The 19,820-nt window shown below is 36.1% G+C and overlaps 1 protein-coding gene across 3 annotated transcripts; it reads right to left on the bottom strand.

The window, feature by feature from the left end:
- Positions 1-1,619: 1,619 nt before the first annotated feature.
- ex (FERM domain containing expanded) lies at positions 1,620-17,844 on the bottom strand. Of its 3 annotated transcripts, none has more exons than XM_028178208.2 (4): positions 17,725-17,844; positions 6,478-6,729; positions 5,674-5,753; positions 1,620-5,585 (listed from the first exon to the last, which is right to left on the bottom strand). In XM_028178208.2, the coding sequence occupies exons 2-4, from the start codon at positions 6,698-6,700 to the stop codon at positions 2,112-2,114; spliced, it is 3,777 nt and encodes a 1,258-aa protein (XP_028034009.2). In that variant the 5' UTR covers positions 6,701-6,729; positions 17,725-17,844; the 3' UTR covers positions 1,620-2,111. The 3 variants fall into 3 exon arrangements, with proteins under 3 accessions (XP_028034009.2, XP_028034007.2, XP_028034008.2); XM_028178206.2 differs by lacking the exon at positions 17,725-17,844 and adding an exon at positions 17,016-17,194; XM_028178207.2 differs by lacking the exon at positions 17,725-17,844 and adding an exon at positions 10,554-10,635.
- Positions 17,845-19,820: the final 1,976 nt, after the last annotated feature.

Raw genomic sequence — 19,820 nt, 5'->3', positions numbered from 1 at the left:
CTAAGTATATTGAATGCCCACAGACCTCAAATAAATATCATTAACTGAACTTGCGGGAAAAGGACAGAGACAAATCCCTTACCTAAAAACTACAAAAAATAGAAGTGCACTTGTTACTTGTGAAATGAACTTTTCTTGTGATTTGATTTTAAGTCGATTGCATGCAGCTTCGTAACGTTTGGCGCACGAGGTAGGTATATAGATCAACCTCCTTGTTCGAAGAACTCAAACACCAAACTGCCAACACAGTTACTGTTGCTTGTTTCGTAATTGACACGATTATTTTAAATTTTACATAATTAAGTACATTTCGTCAGTTTTGATCAAACCTGGCGATACGTGGTCGTTATTGCAATTGTTATACTATTTCACATTATATAAAATGATATAGGTATTCAAATGTATTGTATCGTTGGAAAATTTAATATTTATTATCGATTAATTTCCTACTTCAGTTAAATCAAGCATATGAGTCGACTATTATCAAAGCCGGCAATGTGACTTTTGGACGATTATTGGTAAATCAGAAAAACGAATTATTGACTGTATTCCATTGGCAGTCACAAAACTCTTCTGAACGACATCTTAGATAATAACAGGTTAAGTATTAACCTTTATTTAATGCAGGTTTTTAACCGTATTCTTTGAAGGAGACGATTATATTCAAATCAATCTGTATTGACACATCAATAACATTTTTTTGCCCAAATGCACAGATTGCCACCTTTGATAATAGACGACTCATATATCACAAGTTTTGCGAAGCATCCCGGACAATCCTTTTTTTTTTGTTAAAATTTATTCTTAAGCCGTCGAGTATAAAAAAAAGAATTTCTAAGTCACGATGTTCCTATAGGACTGAAATTTAAAAAAAGAAGTGGGAAACAGGTATTCTCGTTCACATAAATATTGCGGTGGACATACAAGCTCCAAACTCCGTCATAGCACAATAGAGTCGACTGAAGTATTATTTAAAGAATTTAATCCGTTGAAAGATGCCGGTTATGCGATATTTTTAGTACCAATAAGTATTTTTAAATAGCATTTTCGGAATTGGACGAATGCACTTTACAATAGATACAATTACAGTAACTCCATCGAGATTTTGTGTAAAAAAAGTTATTCAGCAACAGTAGCAAGCTGGAATTCTTACAGTCAGTGTGCGACCTGTAAATTAGTTTACTCTCACTTCGTACTTCATTCCCTAAGCGTATTACTTTCGGATTCTCAGGTAATCTCCCTCGTCAATGATTTAAGTAAATTGTGTATAATCTGTGGGCTTCTTTTATGTTGTCTAGTCTTAAATTAATAAAACGTAGGGAACGTATGAGATTGCCTAGCTCCTTATCACGCTATTACTTAACTATATCCCGTGTCCAGATAATTTTGTAGTAATTGGTGGTAGAGCATCTTGTGGAGACCGCACGGGCGAGCACCACCACTCTGCCTATTTCTGCGGTGAAGCATTGCGTTTCGATTTGAAGAGTGGGGCAGCTGTTGTACTGTAAAAACTAAGACTTAGAGCTAATGTCTCATGGTAGGTTGCGGCATTTACGTTGTTGAAGTCTATGAGTTCCGGCCCCCTTAAAAAAAAATAAAAAAAAAAATCGTTTAAGTACTTTTCGCTACATTAATTTATTCAAGGTACTTAAATATGAATTAGGCATTGTGCATAGGTAATAATATTATTATTACGTATATCATAAATGTACTATCTTATAACGTTTCATTTTTTCAGGTGAATTTAAATCAAACAAACATTGATTTTTTACATATTAAATATTGATATTAACAAGAAAAAAAAGAAATTATCAAAAATATGTACATATTAAATGTTAAGTAATTACATTATTTGGGTCCACATTAATAGTTAATTGTGACGAGTGTAGTAAATATTTAAAATTATTATTGTTTATTAAACATAATTGTATAATTCAAGAAAACTTTAACAACAAAGATAAATAATGTGAAGTTGAATTTAGATTATGTGGGCCCAAGTTGGATTGTCATGATGCATAATATCAGTCTTTTAATGATACCGAATCGGTGGATGAAAGATCATAGCACTGGAAGGATTCACAAGTAGCAAAGACGAGACAAAGTTAATGATGTCATGAGTTTGGTTGAATTTTTTTATTTTTTACTACTGCGGGGTGCACAACGTACGTGTTAGACATGGCTCTAGGTGTATGCACTTCCGACCCTGGTAATGCGGGAAGTTTGTCTGTAGGATTTCTTAACAAAATCTTTTTCTGCGACCCTGCAACTCTTTTGACATTAATTTCTTGTTTATTTCTTATATCTACGTTATCGGTGGTGTTGGGAGCGGACTTTGCACGTTCACTGTCATAATCAGTACATGTTTGTTTCGATAACTTTGGAGCACCAAAAGCTTTAGTTTGTTTGAGTAAAGAGCGGTCATTACACAATGCCGCTATAAGAGGTAAGTCTAGGTTTTTGCTTTTTTCCCTAAGCGTTTTAATGTCCAAATCACAGTTATTAGCGTGTAATTTATTAGCACTAAATTCACTTTTCACATTTGCACTGCCGTGTGGTTGTTTCGGTTCTTTTAGTGGTGGCAGTTTTTTCTTGTGCTCGTAGGGTGGCGGCGGCGGCGGTGGCATTCTCCTCATTTTCACCGGTGGTGGTTCTTTTATGAGAATCTTTTCGTCAGGTTTAGGTCGTGAAAAATCTACGAAACATGGCGGCATATGCGGCCTATCCACATTGATGGAATGATTGCTGATAGTTGTTTTGCTCGTTAATGAATACCAGCTCGCACGCGTTCCCGGAAGTTGGATATAAGAATCTGAAAGGTTTTGTATTGAGCCATATACGGACGATGCAGACAAAGATGTTGATAAGTACGGTGTGCTTCTGTATTGCAAACTGTTTTTTTGCATATTTGTCAGTCTGGATTCTGTTAGTTTGTGATCAAGATAATTTTGTTGAGAAATTGCTGGATCTTGTAGAGGGTAATAAACGTAATCGACGTCGCTGTACAGCTGTTGATGAAAAATAGGGTTATGTGGGGGAGGTGGAGGAGGTATTCTAGTGACTGGTGGAGGTGGTGGAAGCCTAGATCGTCTTGGTGGGGGCGGAGGTGGAGGTAACTTCATCATCGCTACAAACACGTTTGAATCAACTCCAAGGGGTGGAGGGACTTCTCTTGATGGAGATAGATTACTTATTCCTTGAGCTAATTTTGATCTTTCTGCTCTACGACTTGAAGCCTGATGTCTTTTTGATTTTTGAAATCTATGTTCCAGCACCATGGGACTAGCGAAAGTTCTTTCACAGGGTATATTAACTTCTCCTGCTTCTGCTTTCAGTATAGTAATCATTGGTTTGGACGTGACCATTCTTGCAGATACTTCTTCTTTATCTGACAAATGCGTCAAGGATGTACTCAATGTACTCAATGAGCATCCAGGATACGCAGGAGGGTCTTTTAACGGCGTTTTTATTTGTAATGGAACTGTTCTGTGGTTAAATTCATACGGCGGTGGTGGTTTTTGAGGAAAACTGGGCTTATTAAATGTATCCAGATTTATGTCTAATATATTTGGTAAAGACAAATTGAGCAGTTTACGGCTGTCTATTCTAGTCGGAGGAGTCGGAGGTCGGTCGAAAAATTGATTGTTGGGGTAGTTGTCATCGCAAGGGGCAGTGTCTTCATGACCCGGGAGATAACTGTCCCCAGAGAAAGGTAACGGAAGCCTTACATAATCGGATACTGAATCCAGAGTGTCACTCACTGATTGTTTTTTAGGATAAACACCCCTTCCAACAATCAAATCACTTAATTCACTAGCTGTTAATAAGTTATGCTTATTATCTGTTGGGTCACTTCCGTCTCCATGGAACGAACTAGCACTTACGTTGGAGTTTGTTCGTTCTCTAAAAAGTATAATGTTTTCTTTATCGTGATCCTGATTTGCATACTTCGATGACCCATCAACGCAATCGGAACTTGGCACTTGTAATCTATTCGTTACGTGATTCAGTGTTTTTGCTTTATTTTTAAGAATAGACGAAATGCTGTCAAACTCTGCAAGATCATTCTCTTTTGCTTGCTTACAACAATCATAATGAGATTCATCATAATCTGTTCGGCTATCTTCTGACATTGCATCTATTTTTAATCTAGTTGTTAATTCTGAACTAGTCATTGTATAAACACCGCTTGTTTCACTAGAAGCAGCTATTGTTGCCGGTTGACCTAACCCATCATATAATGCTGAAGCGGTATCTTGGGAGTATTCTAAGTCTATACCACCTGTGCTATTATCACTGATCATTGAATTTTGAGCCGTATGACTGTATCCTAATTCTAAGCTGCTCGCGTTTGATGTTCTACTTAGAGTACTTAGACCCGTCCTAGTCATTATAACTGTACTGCATGATGATGAGCATTGCGATCCAGTACATTTTAATTTGCTTGAAGTCGGACTGTCGCTTTCGACAACGCTTTGATCAGGCAAAGAAGTCGTTTCATCCATCTGATTTATCGAATGTTGTACTGCTTCCGGATTGAAGGTTTCATTTTTTAAAGTATTGTCACATTCTTCCTTTGTGCGTTTTGATTTGAATCTCGATTTTTGAAAATGAAAAGGTGATAAGCTATTAGATTTATTTTCTTGAGTTGATTGACTGATAACGTACGAATTCGAGCTGTCTAACAAATGAGCAATAGCCAAACTTTCCGTAGAAGGTGCCGGAGGGGAGTCGATCATAATTTCTAATTCATCTTCGGATTGCACTCTGTCACTGACAATACCTGATGTTGTGTTGGAACTCGTTGAAGAGATGACCGATATTCTCTGCTCACTTTTGTTTTGGTTGTACCGAGAGTTAAAAGATTTTGAATAGCCAAAACAAAGTTTACGTTCTTCCTCCTCTTTTCTTAAAATCTCACTGAATCTTGGTGCTATTTTCATTGAAAACTGATGGGTTTCCTTACATAAAGCGAAAAGGTATTTACACTTTTCTTCGCTCGACGAGTACAAAGTTATTTTGCCGTCGTCCGTTCTAATCTCGAACTTCTTTCGATCAAAACTGAGTTTTCCTATAGCACTCCAAATAAAATCTGACAGGGTTCCGTTATCTGGTAAGATTTTTATGCCTTTTGCCGTAACGAGTAACCAAACGGTTCCGGGTTCTGGTTCTGATTTACTTTGTTTTAAGCGGTATCGGTGCGAATTTAGCGTGTCCGGTAACAAACAAACTTCACGTATAAATCTCGTCTCTGCTTCTGTTTTTGATAAGCCGTGGTGCTCACGATGGCAAGCGCGCATTGCCGCAGCTACCCAGTCTCCTGTAAGCGACGCAGGTGCGTATTCTTCAACTTTGAAGTAATCATGATTATCGTAGGCGTCTGCGTCTCCATACTCTGCTTGTAATGCCAAGCCAGAAAGCAAAAGCACCATCTCCGCAGGTAAAGCGTCTCTGGTTCGAATATTGTGACGTAATTGTAAGAAGTACAAACGGCGTCCAACTTCATCATGTAATAATAATGGACTTTCCACGTGGAATTGGACGATAAAATGCAATTCCAGGAGAGGTTTTCCATTTGCATCTAATCCCTGTAAAATAAATAAAATATATGTTAATGATTTTATGCAAATGTATTTTTATTTATAACATTGTTTATATTAGGAATAGTAGACATACATGAGTGTGTGATGATCTCCAACTCTTTGGTGCGTACTTCGACAATTTGCTCTCCAAATCAACAAACAAATACTCGCCGTCTGCGGAAAAGCAAAGTCATTAGGATTTCTTAGGGCATCAGGTGTAATCGCATCAAGAGATATGGCTATACCGGGATTCAAATATAACAAGTACCAATTGTTGTACAATTCAATTGGAATTCAATACAATTCAATACAATTGTTGTTGGAATCTTGTAAAACAGAAATGCCCAGCGTTGATTAGACACCGGTGCTAGGTCGTTTTGAGCTTGTTTGTACATGTAGATTACCATCGTTTTGTTAAACGTATAATATTTAATAGTTATGTATTCCAGGAGGGTGGCAACATTTACCTTAGTTTAAATAAACACGGGCTCCGGTAGACATTTATCATTAGGTGGGGTGTAAGGTAGTCTATACATAAAATAAAAAAGATTTCACTCTCTGTACCTACAGCTGTAACATGTTTCATTAAATTTATGTGTTGCGAAATATATACGTGTTACTTTGTACATGAAAGGCGTATGTTCCGAAAGGCGTATGTTCAATGTTCACTAACTACCGATGTGACGTTGTGATTTGAATAAAAAGTATTTATGAAACATAGATTATAAAGCAGCGCTTGTTTGCATAGATAAGCAGAATGCTTTGCAAGGAATGCGTTACGCTGTGAATAAATAATGCGAAGTGTAAACTTTGTGAAATCGTGACGTGAACATTTTACGTGTGTAAAGTTGCGTAAACATCAGTGAACATCAATAGAATAATCTTTAAAACTACTTACTTTGTAATACAGCTAATCCGAAAAAATCCGTATCGGTCATGCCTCGTAGCTGGACATGTCCGTTGACCAATGCTTTTAACTCTTTGACTCTTGATTTTGCTTCCACAACGAAGTGAAGAGGCTGTGCTTGACCGGGCATGCGGAGGGACAGAAACCGAGCACCCGCGCCTAGAGCGCGAGTGTCTCCGCCTAACGGCCCGCGAACCGAACACAGAGCGCGCATGTCGCATCTCGATGTTACTGTTACACCCTCTGAAATAATAAATATTACATTATTATTTTTAATTGTCTTACGGAACATTGTGTACAAATTCAGCACTTTGTCTTGTTTAGTCGTGCGCACAAGGCTTATGTCGCAAGCCAGATTTTGTTTCTTTTTACTTGTGTTTTTTATGTATCTTTTTTAGCTTGTGATGTCTATTGTGTGACTAATAAATAAATACAGAAAAAATTGGATAGAATAAGCAATGATACATCTCATAGAGAGTTGGTAGGGTAGTAAGATCCGTTACTAGTAAATTACTAGTAAATATGTACCGAACAGGTAACAAAGTAAACTTCCTAAAATAAACACAGAGTTAATCGGGAGAAAGTAAGGTTAAAATAATAATTTTAATTAAAGTTTTTTCTTTGGAACAGAACAAAACGAATAAACGAATCTTTAGGCGGTAAAGGCGTTTGTCTTTACTTTTAGGCAATTTAACTTAAATATTGTATAAGATAAGTTAATACATACGAAAAGTATAATCTGAAAATGGCTAAAAGAAAATAAATATTTTTTAAAATAAATATTTTCTTTCACAGTTGAATATTAATGTCTTAATATTTATTTCAGACGTAAACCACAAATATCTAGGTATCTGTATAATAAGTGTTATTTTGTTAAAAGTATAAGTGTAGGTACATAAGAAGTTTCCGTGAACAGCTTCCATTATGAACGAAATAATATAAAAAAAAGAGTAATTACTAATGGCTTATCGAGATTCCGCAAAGGTAAGTACCGACCTTTCGCCTATTTCTGCCGCGAAGCAATCGTGCGGTAAGGGTGGATCAGTAATGAAATAATCGAGATTTCGTCCTGATTTGTTTTAAAGTGGATAGCGACATTTAGTTTGTTATGTACGCACATTAGAGATACCATAAGACATACGGTAACAATTTTATACCAGGTGAACTCTGCCATACCTAGTGTGTCTATCGACAATAAAATCGTTAGTTTCTACGCATACCACGTAGACTTAATTTATAAAAGAGGATAGTAGATGCCATACAACTCGTTTAACCATGGGTGTATTTCAGATTTTACATCTAGCAATTATCACCCAAATAGAAGATAATAATCTTCTAGATGAGAACTTGAATTCCTGTATATATAACGGGACGATACGTCCCGATTGTGGTGGGACAGTCCCGCTTTCGGGCATTATGTCCCGCTGTCTCCAGAGAGGCCGACATAGTTCCGCTTTTGCAAACAAATCAAAATTTATTTTTCAATTAAACATAGAACTAATTTAATAGGGCTAATTTAACAAAAGTGCCTATGTGAGAAGAGGTGCAGAACGTTCTTGATTTATTGAAGACACAAGGGTTTAGTAGCAGAAGCCAAGATACGAGTCAACGAGTCTTTGACGCAAAAATCTCTGACTGGAATGCCGAGAATGCTTCTACTGGAAACCGTTGGGTCGAATTATTCCAGCACTTCCGTACCAACAATCTTCATTTAACAAACTTTTCCACAATTAGGATTGAGTACGTTATGTGTCTGCCTGGAAGTAACGCACCGTTGAAAGAGTTTTTTTCAAATGAATAAAATATGAACAAGTGATTAAACGCAGTTAAGTGTTGCAGTAATGAAAGCTATTTTGATTACCAAAATAAATATAAATAAATCATATACAGTAAAAGAAGTTAGTAAAACAGAATTTGTCGTGTCTATTAATTTATCATCGGCAAGGCATTGGAATGTTCAGAAATGCGCCATCTGTGGATTCCATTTTTTTTACGATCTTGCCTTACTACCTGCATGCAGAGATCTGCAAAGAACAGACCATAGAGTATAGAAATACACGAGACTCTGCAGTTTTATTAAATTGTTATAATATGCATTATTTCAATGGACTAAAGATGCGTTATTTTTCAGGAAGTTTCAAGCTGCATTTAAAATTAATGATATTTATTAGATTGGCGAACTTTCTTCCCGAATTGTTTAAACTGTAAAATGCAGTAACCTAATCTAGGTAAAAGCTTTTTTTAAAACACTTTGAAGTTAAATTGTACAAATTTGTTATATGATGTTGTGAGACAATTGAATAGACTATTGTGAGACAATTGAAGTACTTTCTTAAACATAATTAAGGTATTCGTCTGAGAACATGAAAATAATCCACAATTATGTTTTATGTGTAAATTTTATAGCTGTTATATCTTATTACAAAAAATGTTTGTTTTGTATGCTATGTGTAAGTCGACATGATTACAGTAAACAAATTTAAATTTGTATAAAATTTAATTAATGAACCTACCTAAATAAATATAGGTCAATAAGTTCTAAATATTTCTTGTTACATTATAATATGCACACGTAGTTTTTACGACCATACTATTCGGAATCTCCAAATAGGTTAACGGTTAAACTGTTTTTATTTATTATTATTAAAAGGATGATAAATTAGGATACCTGGACCGAAATATTTTATACAAAGATGCCGATTTCGATCGGATTGCGGAACCGTGATCAGAATATATTAAATTTAACATCAATAAACTCCTTGAAATAATTACATAGGTACCAAATAGAAAACATTACGGAATAAATTTGAAGAATTCGGTACTGGTATACGGTATGGAATAAATACGTCGCAGCAGTGTTATGCAATGTACTTATATAAGGATTTTCTTTTCACTTTTCTGACAAACTCTCATTCATAAAACTTATGCCCGCAGTGATTATCAGTAAATGAATGAAAAATTTTATTTTTGTAAAAGCATTTGGGCCGCTTCTCGTCCTTTGATGGTACTATGACAAAAACCTTCACTGAAGTGCTAACAATCACCGGACAAAGTTTCAACTCAATCGTAAACACGTACGATCGCACAGTTTACGAACAAACTTGTCGAAGAGTTTGGCATGACGCTCATAGCCTCAGTCGGATTCTCACAGCGGATCATGATTTCGATCCCATAGTAGATCCACTGATTAAGCAGATGTCTTTGAGCTGTTAGGGCCTTGGAAACAGATATTATCAGACCTTATCCTTACCGGCTAAGCTCTTGAGCTAGCTCACCTGTCCTGGTGAAGGTGTAAAGGCTACTGTGCATAAGGGTCACAACAAACCCTCACGTCCAAAACAAAATATAGCGAACAAATAAACACACAAACACTGGTGGTAGGCATAGATATCACCATCATACCTATTTCTTCCGCAAAGCAGTTGCGTTCCAGTTTGAAAGGTGAGACAAGCGTTACACAATACCATTTTTATTTCGACCTCAAGTCTCAAGGTAGGTGGCGGCACGTTACTATGTCTATGATCTCCGGATCACTTAACACCAGAAGGGCCGTCGTTCACTTATCCGTGCACTGAAAATGAAGCGTCTAATTTAAAATAAGGATTCATAAAAAGTAATCTAGGTCTTTCAATAGGTGGTAAAGGCTTTAGTTAAATAAAAGAATGCACGTTAAGGTTTATGACGCCATCACCAATACAGTGTGAACGTGCCTGAGAGATAATTAGTTGTTTTGACTGTTTACACTCTTTCATATACCCTACCTATAAACTATTATTCACTAGGATATTTAACAGATATATTTATATATTGTTCTAGGTAAATTCAATTTATTTAAATATAAGTGTGGGTAAATACATATTTCTCAAACCCGAAGCTACAGAGACTGGTAGTGGTAATTGATAGGATAACGAGAACAATGTTATTTTGAAGAAAAAGATAGTACAAGTTTGGATGTGAACAAAACATGTATTGTTATCTAAAGTTGTGGCCCGGTCAACTAATGGTAAATAGATAACTAATGTGGGTACATTGCGTATGCGCGCAGTAGAATATTACTTGCTACTTACTACCTAGTTGTAGTTACGAGCACAATACTTTGAAGGAATGTAGAACTGAAACGCTTCCAAAAAAAACTAGAAGCGAATTAATATGATACCATCCGGTACCTCTGTGGCTCTTTTATAGCCATGAACATGTTTTTGTTTTAGTAAATGCGCGATAGTTTGTGACGGCGGGTAGGGGCGCGGGGAGGGGTAGACCGGTCGAGGCGGCGGAGCGGGGTGCGCAGGCGCTACGTAAGCGCGGTAGCAGCGGACGGGCGACGTGAGGAATGCGGACGACCTTCAGATTCCGAGCGCCCCTCCCCCTACGCCAGCCGCATCTTGCGTCCTCGCATACCTAAAGCCGTCGTCGTGCCTCCACTTTTCGACATCTCGCTACGAATTTTGACATTCAAGATTTTGGATGCTTAACAGTTAATGACGTTTTATGATAACGACAAAATGTTCAATCTATACTAATATATAAATCTACAGTGGTTTTTACGGATGTTCCGTTATAACCTCTGAACCATGCATCCGATTTACTTGAAACTTGGTATCCATGTAGAAAATACATGTACTTAATGGATAGGCTAACATTTATATGAGTGTTGGACTCCCTACACCAGTTGCGGGGGCGTTAATGATGAGAATCTTTGTGGGGGGTGAGAATTAATAATGTTAATTTTAAATGCCAAGCGAAGCGGACGGCTACATCTAGTAGTTACTAATTACATTATCTAACGTAACTGTTTTTTTAATAAATTTAAGTTATTTAAGAACACAGGTACTTAAAATATAAGTAAAATTCATCAACCCTTGCAGACAGTTTTATGTTTCTTGCCGGAAACGTCAGCCAAGCTCTTTCCAGAGAAAGTCGAAGAGAACCAATATAGTAATTTAGTCACCTATCTGTGTATTATTCTACCAAATATGAATATGAATAGAGTGACGTGTGAAAATTTGTTGTTGTACAATATAGTTGTAGGTACACTAACAGAATTACATGTAAAATAAATGAAATGGCAACTTTATAGTATTCTATGTAGTAATACTAAGAACGTTTAGTCTTAGGTGAAAACGTAACATAACTACATGTGAGTTACCTGGAACTTTATTACGTAAACAGTCATCTAAATGTACTTTAATATACTTATGTATAGCATCAGCTGAAGCATGGGGTCAACGGTCTCGTGCGACAGGGGTGCAGAGCGCGCTTTAGATTGCTGGGATACTTTATTTATTAATGAATAAATGCAAATTCCCTATCAGTTCAGGAATGTCAATAGATGTTTAGCTCAAGGATCGGGTCAAAGAACCGGTGTCCAGTATAAGGAAGTATATTAAACCTTGTACAGCAGATAGGACTGCTGAATATATCTCTAACTAAATAATAAAACATGTACATACTCCGATTGATCTGACAAATGACAATGAATTTGAAGTATCAGTATGCGGTGTCTTTTTTAGAAGTGTCCTATTACCATTTTTTTTTACTTTAAAATAAGGTTTTAAATCCATTTGAAACATGCTATTGTGTCTTTAGTGACATAAATAGATTTTATTAATTGGTGTTAAAAACGTCATAATATTAATCAGGGATTAACACTTTAAAATTAAATCTCGACTACTAACTCAATCAGCTTACTTGACTGGCGCCACACTTCTCATTCAATTAAACTTTATAATTTTTTTATTTTAAAAAGAAATCAACATGATGACACTCGTTCAGTGACAAAAAACGGTTGAACCAAACAAATTTATAATTATTTAAAAATCTAGAGGTATTTTAAGCTTAGGTACAAGGTTGTAAATTCATAATTTTGACACATCAACAAAACAATTTATGTTTAGTGTTTGTTTTATTTACTATTTTTTATTTACTGTATATAAATTAGTGATAATACAAAAGAGCAGCTGACACGTATTGAATGTGGTAGGGAGTTCCATAGTCTGACTAATGAAAAGTGAAAATTAAAACATAGTCGTAACGAATGTGTCACAAGATTTAATAAAGTAGGTATATTCATTTCAAGTCAAAAAGTTCAATTATTTGTAAAGCAAAGAAATAAACGAAAAAATGGGAGAAAATCTAATAACAATGCCCATTGTGATAACATTATATGTACGAGGAGGGATCAAAAGTACCTACTGAGAACGACATACTCTTTGTAAGAAAAACATAATACTGGCAGGCATAGCTCAGATACATATTTGTCAAGTAATAATAATATAGAAAAAAATATTCGATTCTCTTTGGTTTTTTCCTAAATGTAGTCATTTGTTTGCATTGTGTCGTCGAAAATGGAGAAAAACTAAGTGCAAGCCGTTATTAAATACCTCTGCTTAAAAAAGTTAACGACGCAAGAGATTCATTGCGATTTGGAGGCAACATTAGGAGAGTCTGCTCCGCCGTCTTCCACTGTCGCAAGGTGGGCTTCACAATTTCGAGTAAGGAGAACGAGTACAGAAGACGAACAATGTTGCGGCCGTCCATCGACGTTAGTCACCCAAGAAAATGTTGCGAAAGTCGAGAAAATTGTATTGAGCGATCGAAGAGTTACCATCCGATACTTAATTCAAGAAACGGGCATTTCATATGAAAGTGTTCAATCCATATTGAAACAATCTTTGAATATGAGATGGGTGCCGAGAATGTTAACCGACAGGAAGATATTGTTGGACAAGTTTCAAGAAGATTCTGAAAACTTATTGTCTCGTTTCGTAACAATGGAAGAAACATGGGCTCATCATTTTAATTCCGAGACACAACAGCAATCTTCGCAATGGAAACGGCCATCATTACCGACCCCGAAGAAGTGTCGTGCCGTGGCAAGGCTATGGCCTCAATATTTTGGGACTTAGAAGAGATATTGTTGATTGATTACCTGGAGCGTGGAACCACTATTACAGGCCAATATTATGCAGCTTTAATTCCCAAGTTGAAGAATGCCATCAAAGAGAAAAGGAGAGGGAAACTTCGAAGGGGCGTGCTTTTTCATCACGACAACGCACCCGCGCTTAGATCGGCAGTTGCGATGGCTGTCATTCAGGAAGCTGACTTAGAATTGGTTGACCACTCCTCTTATTCACCAGATCAGGCGCCTGGCGATTTTTATCTGGTCCCCAAATTGAAATAATACTTAAGGGAAAACAGGTACGAAGACGATAACGAGGTAATGGATGCCGGAGAGAGCTTTTTGCAGAACAAAGACAAAACTTTTTTTTTTAAAGGGATTGAAAAAGCTCTGTACTCGGTGTGTAGAGAGACTCAGAAAAATAAATTATTAAGTTATCAATAGTCATTATATTCTATCTCATTCTCACTACTAGTAGATCCCTCCTAGTAGTTTATTGAAAAATTTGAGGTGTTACGTAAGTTTAACCCATTGCTAATTGTAGTTTAAATATATATTTTTTGTTTTTTTTAGTGTCCCATTTTTTTATATCACTTGTTCGTAGTTATTGATTAGATATATAAAAAAAAATCTTGAATTAATCGTGAGATGTCGCCAATTTAGGGAAGTTTTTGTAATAGTGCAATAAACGTACGAATACATCATAATATGGCGGGCAAATATTTTCAACAAAAGGGCAAAGATCATGCATTTAACGATAGACACGATGAAGAGGGGTACAGTCGTTATACTCATTTAATTAAAGTTCATTTTTAATAAAATTTGTCAGACTTACAGAAATGCTAATAATTTATTTGATAGGTGCTTTTAAAAATTCAGGCAGCTGAGGTTTACATTTTCAATTTACATATTTTACATTATATATTATGACATCAAATGTGGTCATAATCGTCTTGTAAAAAAAAATCAGTTGTTTATTAAAGATTTTAGTATTCTTTATTTTGAGTCACTTGATTTATTCACTCTTTGTGATTTTGTAACTATTGTATTATTAGGTGGTCTAATCACTAGCCTTTAATTGTTTGTAAATTCCGTGCAAGTGCAATCTCACTGCATAAGTTTTATAAAAGTTTCAACGAATTTTTATAATTATCATATAAAATGATGTACAACATTTATAATAAAAATAGGGCGAAGAAAAAGTATATTCTCTCTATCTCTCAATTCTCAAACGCCTGCATCCTAATGGTGGTGACGTCATGAACCATTACGGTTATTGTTTATTTGCTGATTAATTACCCCACCACCTGATTTAGAGGGTATCTTACTTATTCGTTTCTGATCGGACCTATATTTTATAAGTGCCTATTATTTGCTAAAAAATATTGAGTCCACATTATCTATGTATGTCTGTGCACTACGAATCACTAGATTTACGAATTTTGTCGGTATTCCGAAGCGTCTGTAAGACACCCGGTGCGGTTCAAATCCAGCAAGCAGGCAAGTACCTATAAAATTTTCTATGAAGCTACGTACCCAACAGGAGTTCATGACCGATGTCCTATAGTATTAAAGAAAACCCGCAAAATTTATGGGCAATTACGCTTGCTATGGCGTATTTTAATCCCACTCGGGTTGGTACCGTAATTCTGCTTAATTCTGAAACGCGAAGCAGCTCTTTTAATGTATTCAAACGTTAAATTTCAATTTCGTATAATTGATGTTCATTTATTACACAGACAGTACGTCATGTACCTTTTATTTACACATTCATTGCGCTATCACAGGAATGCGGTCGCGGTCGCAGCCGTTTATTGCCGGTTAATGATTCATTTGTTTTATCAATCACAATTACACCACGGCCCGCACGAACGTTGATAATACGTGGTGAGCTATATATAGCACCAAGAGTTTTTTTACGCTCACAATACGTATACCACTGTCCTCCTTAAGACATGAGCCGAAATACACAATACCTCTGGAAAACGTAGTAGGTACTATTGAAACCGGAATGTATGATCACGTTTAAGCTAAAAGCTGGTTACAGCCCCTCGTAAACGAAAAGGGATAAAATAGTAATTCTATAGGAAGTTGTAGACGTAATGAGTAGGGGACTTTATACTCGCTACTTAAGATCAATCGCCAGAAAGACTATTACCATGTAAGATTACCTCTCCTACGTTTTTATCTAGTCTTTTTTTAGTGTATACAACTAAATAAACTTGAAAAACAAGTTGATAAACAAATACATTCTGGTGTCCCCGAAAATCTAGGATTCAGAAAATTATTAAGAAGCGGTAGGCAGCGGCTTGGTTCTGCCCCTGGAATTGCTGAAGTCCATGGGCGACGGTAACCACTCACCATCAGGTGGGCCGTATGCTCGTCTGCCTACAAGGGCAATAAGAAAAAATTGGTTTAATTGTATAAACATTAACATATACATTATCAGAATCTCTGTACTGAGTTAACTGTTGTGTTACACTTATACTAGGACTGCAGAAGCGCGCTTTTATTAGAATAAGTTAAAAATATGTAATTGTTATTGGAAACGGAAACAGGCATAAAAAAATTAATGAAGTGCTTGGATGGTTTTATTTTTTAATTATATACTGTATTATTATGAATTGGGTAAACAAGTAATCAACTGTGAAATAAATTAGAATTTTGATGATTAATCCAAAAGATCATTGATTTTATGCGCATGGATCGTATTTTATTTCATTTAAATGTGGTAAACCTACATATTTTTGTAAAATTTATTATTATTAAAAATGCTTGCTGCTGAACTACTAAGAAATTCATATTACTCGTATTAGTAGGTAATCTTAGGTTTCTGTATGATAACAAATAATTGATAACTCTACAACTGAAATTAACTTTACATTTATACCTATTTATAAATAAATTTAAGTTGTTAATTGCTTTTTTTTGCTATAATAATATTTTCTGTTTCTCTTAGTGAATTTAATGTAATAGCTGTAAGTATCTCTAGGTACGTAGTTTTGGGATGCTTGGCGCTTCATCCTTGTTTTTAAGTAGGATCTATTGGTTGATGTTACAACATTAATATTCGATACAATGTTAGACGATAACACACGAAGTCATTAACCGAGATTATTTGAAATAGTTTTTTCCACATTATACATATTATTTAAAAACTATTACATTATATAAACACACATAAATGTATACATAATATTTTTTAAATAATATGTCAATAGCAAGTCGGACGAATCCCTGACGCAAATTATTATCCAAAGGGCACATCATTTAAGTAGGATGTAAAAAGAAAATTTACTTTACGCAAGAATTATTATAAAATATGTAAGCGAATGAAACAAGCAATTGAATTGGGAGTTTTTTTTAAATTTTGTACCACATGATATTTACGTAAAATAAAAATTGGTAGCGCATTTATGAAGGTACTTAGATGTTATGAGTTGACGTTGTTTGTGCTGGTGCTGCAAAGGAAGCGCGCGCGGGCGAAGGGTCAGCGGCCGCAGCGCGGTCGCCCGGTCGGCGCGAGCGCGCGGAATTCGAGTTATGCGTATGAAATGAAAGTGGCCGCATCGTGAAAGCGCGCGCATCCACAGTGGCAATCCAAGATGACACGAAGAATCACATCACTCACCATGAATAGACAAATCTACTGCTGCTAAATGCAAAGTACACTGTTATCCATAAACCGCATCCATTAACACTTCACTTCACTGATGTAGAGTTTGCACTATGTTACGTGTAAACGGCGCGAAGGTTGTCGTCGAGGCGCACGAAATCCATGCGCGCACTAGAACGACTGATACATTGAGTGAAGCGGAGTGGGCGCGTGGGTCGGCGAATGCAAAGGAACGTGCGCGGGGTGCGCCGTGGCTTCGAGTCTGTGGAATGCGGCAAGATAGTGGCGCACGGGTACCCGCCCGAGGCCCGCTGTAGGCTGGAACCTCCGTAGTCCGTACTCTAGTATGTACGGCTTGAGAGTTAAGACGAGATGCTAGCTTGATGTCAGCGAGGGGTCGTTTTTTACATGTGGAATGCTCGAGCTCCTATTTAAATTATATTTCTACATAGGCAAACTGCTGACTTAAAATCCGGCGGCTGAAATAATGATAAACTTTACGTATTTTTTTAATAAAGATGAATTTTTAAATGACGAGTAGGTATATCAGGCAAATCAACAATAGTAAAATTACAATCGTAAAAACAAACCCCCTTTAAAGTTACATCGGTTCGATTACGAACGCATTCTTTCAGCGGCTGTACTGGAGAAATACTAATTATATTTATATACAATCTAAAGTATTTGTAGAGAGTTAATCCTTAAATAATTACGAATATCTTACCTGTGTTATTAGGGTAAACTAAAATTTGTTTTGCACTAAACTTTATAAGTGAAGTAGTTTTGAAAGCTAGCCACGTTTCGTTGTGACAATCACGAAATGTTTTATGAAGCTAAGTAGTAAATACCTATATCTACATATTATGTTATATTTATATGTTCGTGTGTGAGTTCGATATTCGACCATAACCACATTAGTCAGTGACTCCTCAAGATTTAGATTCATTCTATTTATGACATTACATTTTTTGTTTTGTTAGTGTTTTCTTTAAAACTTAGTTTATTTCTTTGTTTTGTTAATTGATGGTTGATTAAAGCTAAATATACTTTATATAGACAATAAGAAGGTGCTGAGCTGTTTCGTCTTTGCCTATTTAATATTTATTTAAAGATGCAAATTTATATTTTCAGTTTAGGTATGTAGCTTTTATTTCAAATTAAGTTTTATACAAACGTACGTACAAAATAATAACGCACTCTAAATGTCTTTTCAATTTAATTTTATTATGTAAGTGGCTGAGCAACCTCACAGCCGAAGCGGCCCTCAGAGCCTACAGAAATCACTACTATACGTGAATACCAGCGTCCACCTTGAGACATGAGATTTTTATTTATAAATTTCTTAGATAGGTGGAGGAGCTCACAGCCCACCTGCTGTTAAGTGGTTACCGGAGCCCATAGACATCTACAACGTAAATGCCGCCACCCACCTTGAGATATAAGTTCTAAGGTTAGTATAGTTACAACGGCTTCCTCACCCTTCAAACCAAAACGCATTACTGCTTCACGGCAGAAATAGGCAGGGTGGTAGTAACCCCCGTGCGGACTCGCAAGAGATCCCACCACCAGTAATACAAGAGTAATACAGTAGTACAATGATGCAGTAGTACATGAGCTTGAAATATCAAGTAATTTATATGATGAATGCTGTAGCCTTCAAAGCAGAAGGTGTGACTGCTGGTGGTGCGTGTAATGAAAGGGAAAACAGCCGAGAATACTATTATATGTACCATGATAGCACGTCGCATTCAAATATCCATATTCAAAAACTGCGGGTCACAAATTGTCTACCACGTACTTAAACGTGTCCTCTAGTAGAGGAAAGACATCGATAGCCCTCACTTGATAATCATAGCCCTCAGGATTGGGAACCTCCTTGCCGAGTATGCTCTTTTATTACCAGTTAAAACTTGAATCGCTTCATATCTTAAAACTTTATTAGGCAATTTATGCTACGAGTATTTAAATAAAGCCTTTAGATGTTTAATTATATGACAACAATATCTACTATTTATTACATTTGATTATTTTTCAATTTTTAAAATACGAAAATTTGTGAGAATAGATGGAGATTTTTACTCTTTCAAAGAAAAACTATTAGGTTTTGATCAAACTTCACAGTTTAATAGTATAGACATCAGAATATCACACAGTGCGGTAGTAATTTAAATTTTCATACAATTGGACACATTTCATATTTATTAAACCAGGAGCGTGACTACGATTCATTAGTAAAAAATAATGTTAAGATGCAATTCCGCATTTCCGCAAACGCTGCATTGTGCGGAACAATTTGCAATGTACTGTTGGACCGATTTTGATATAAGTATTGAATGTTTGGATGGATTCCCAGTTAGTTTACTCACGTCATTTCGGATCCTCCCGATCCACTAACGGCGCTTTTTGGTAACTCAAGCACTGGTCACCGTTTTTATCGAACTCGTCGCCGCGTCGCTTGAGATGAAGGGTTCCGTGAGTAAATTCTGATTCAAATATCACATTAACCAATATTAAACCATTCAAATATCACATTATCACTTAACCAAATCCGCAGCGACATTTGGCCGGAACGCGAAGCGCCAAGTTATGTGAATAAAATTGTTTTATTTTGTTAATTTAGTGTTTCTACAGATTTCAATGTATAATAGCGGTGGTTTATTTTAACTGTTAAGTATCTATGAAAGTGCAGAGACCATTCCATATCTTGGTTACCCAATTGATTAATGTCTCAAATGAAATAAAGCTGCATTTCATTTCGCTCCATATGTATCATTTTTATAAAACAGAATACACAAGGCTGTATGGTGTAAGCCTTCGCCT

The sequence above is a fragment of the Bombyx mandarina genome, chromosome 12 (genome assembly GCF_030267445.1).
Source record: "Bombyx mandarina strain Sakado chromosome 12, ASM3026744v2".
In the NCBI taxonomy this organism is placed as follows: domain Eukaryota; kingdom Metazoa; phylum Arthropoda; class Insecta; order Lepidoptera; family Bombycidae; genus Bombyx; species Bombyx mandarina.
Note: the sequence above shows the minus strand (reverse complement) of the source record. Positions and strands in the feature narration are given on the sequence as shown.

What these genes read in the sequence shown, in the direction of transcription:
- ex (XM_028178208.2), bottom strand. Translation starts at nt 6,700, where the DNA reads ATGCGCGCTCTGTGTTCGGTTCGCGGGCCGTTAGGCGGAGACACTCGC. An exon ending in CGGATTAGCTGTATTACAAA is followed by an intron (nt 5,754 to 6,477) that starts GTAAGTAGTTTT and finishes GCTTTTCCGCAG; the next exon opens with ACGGCGAGTATTTGTTTGTT. An exon ending in GGAGATCATCACACACTCAT is followed by an intron (nt 5,586 to 5,673) that starts GTATGTCTACTA and finishes TTTATTTTACAG; the next exon opens with GGATTAGATGCAAATGGAAA.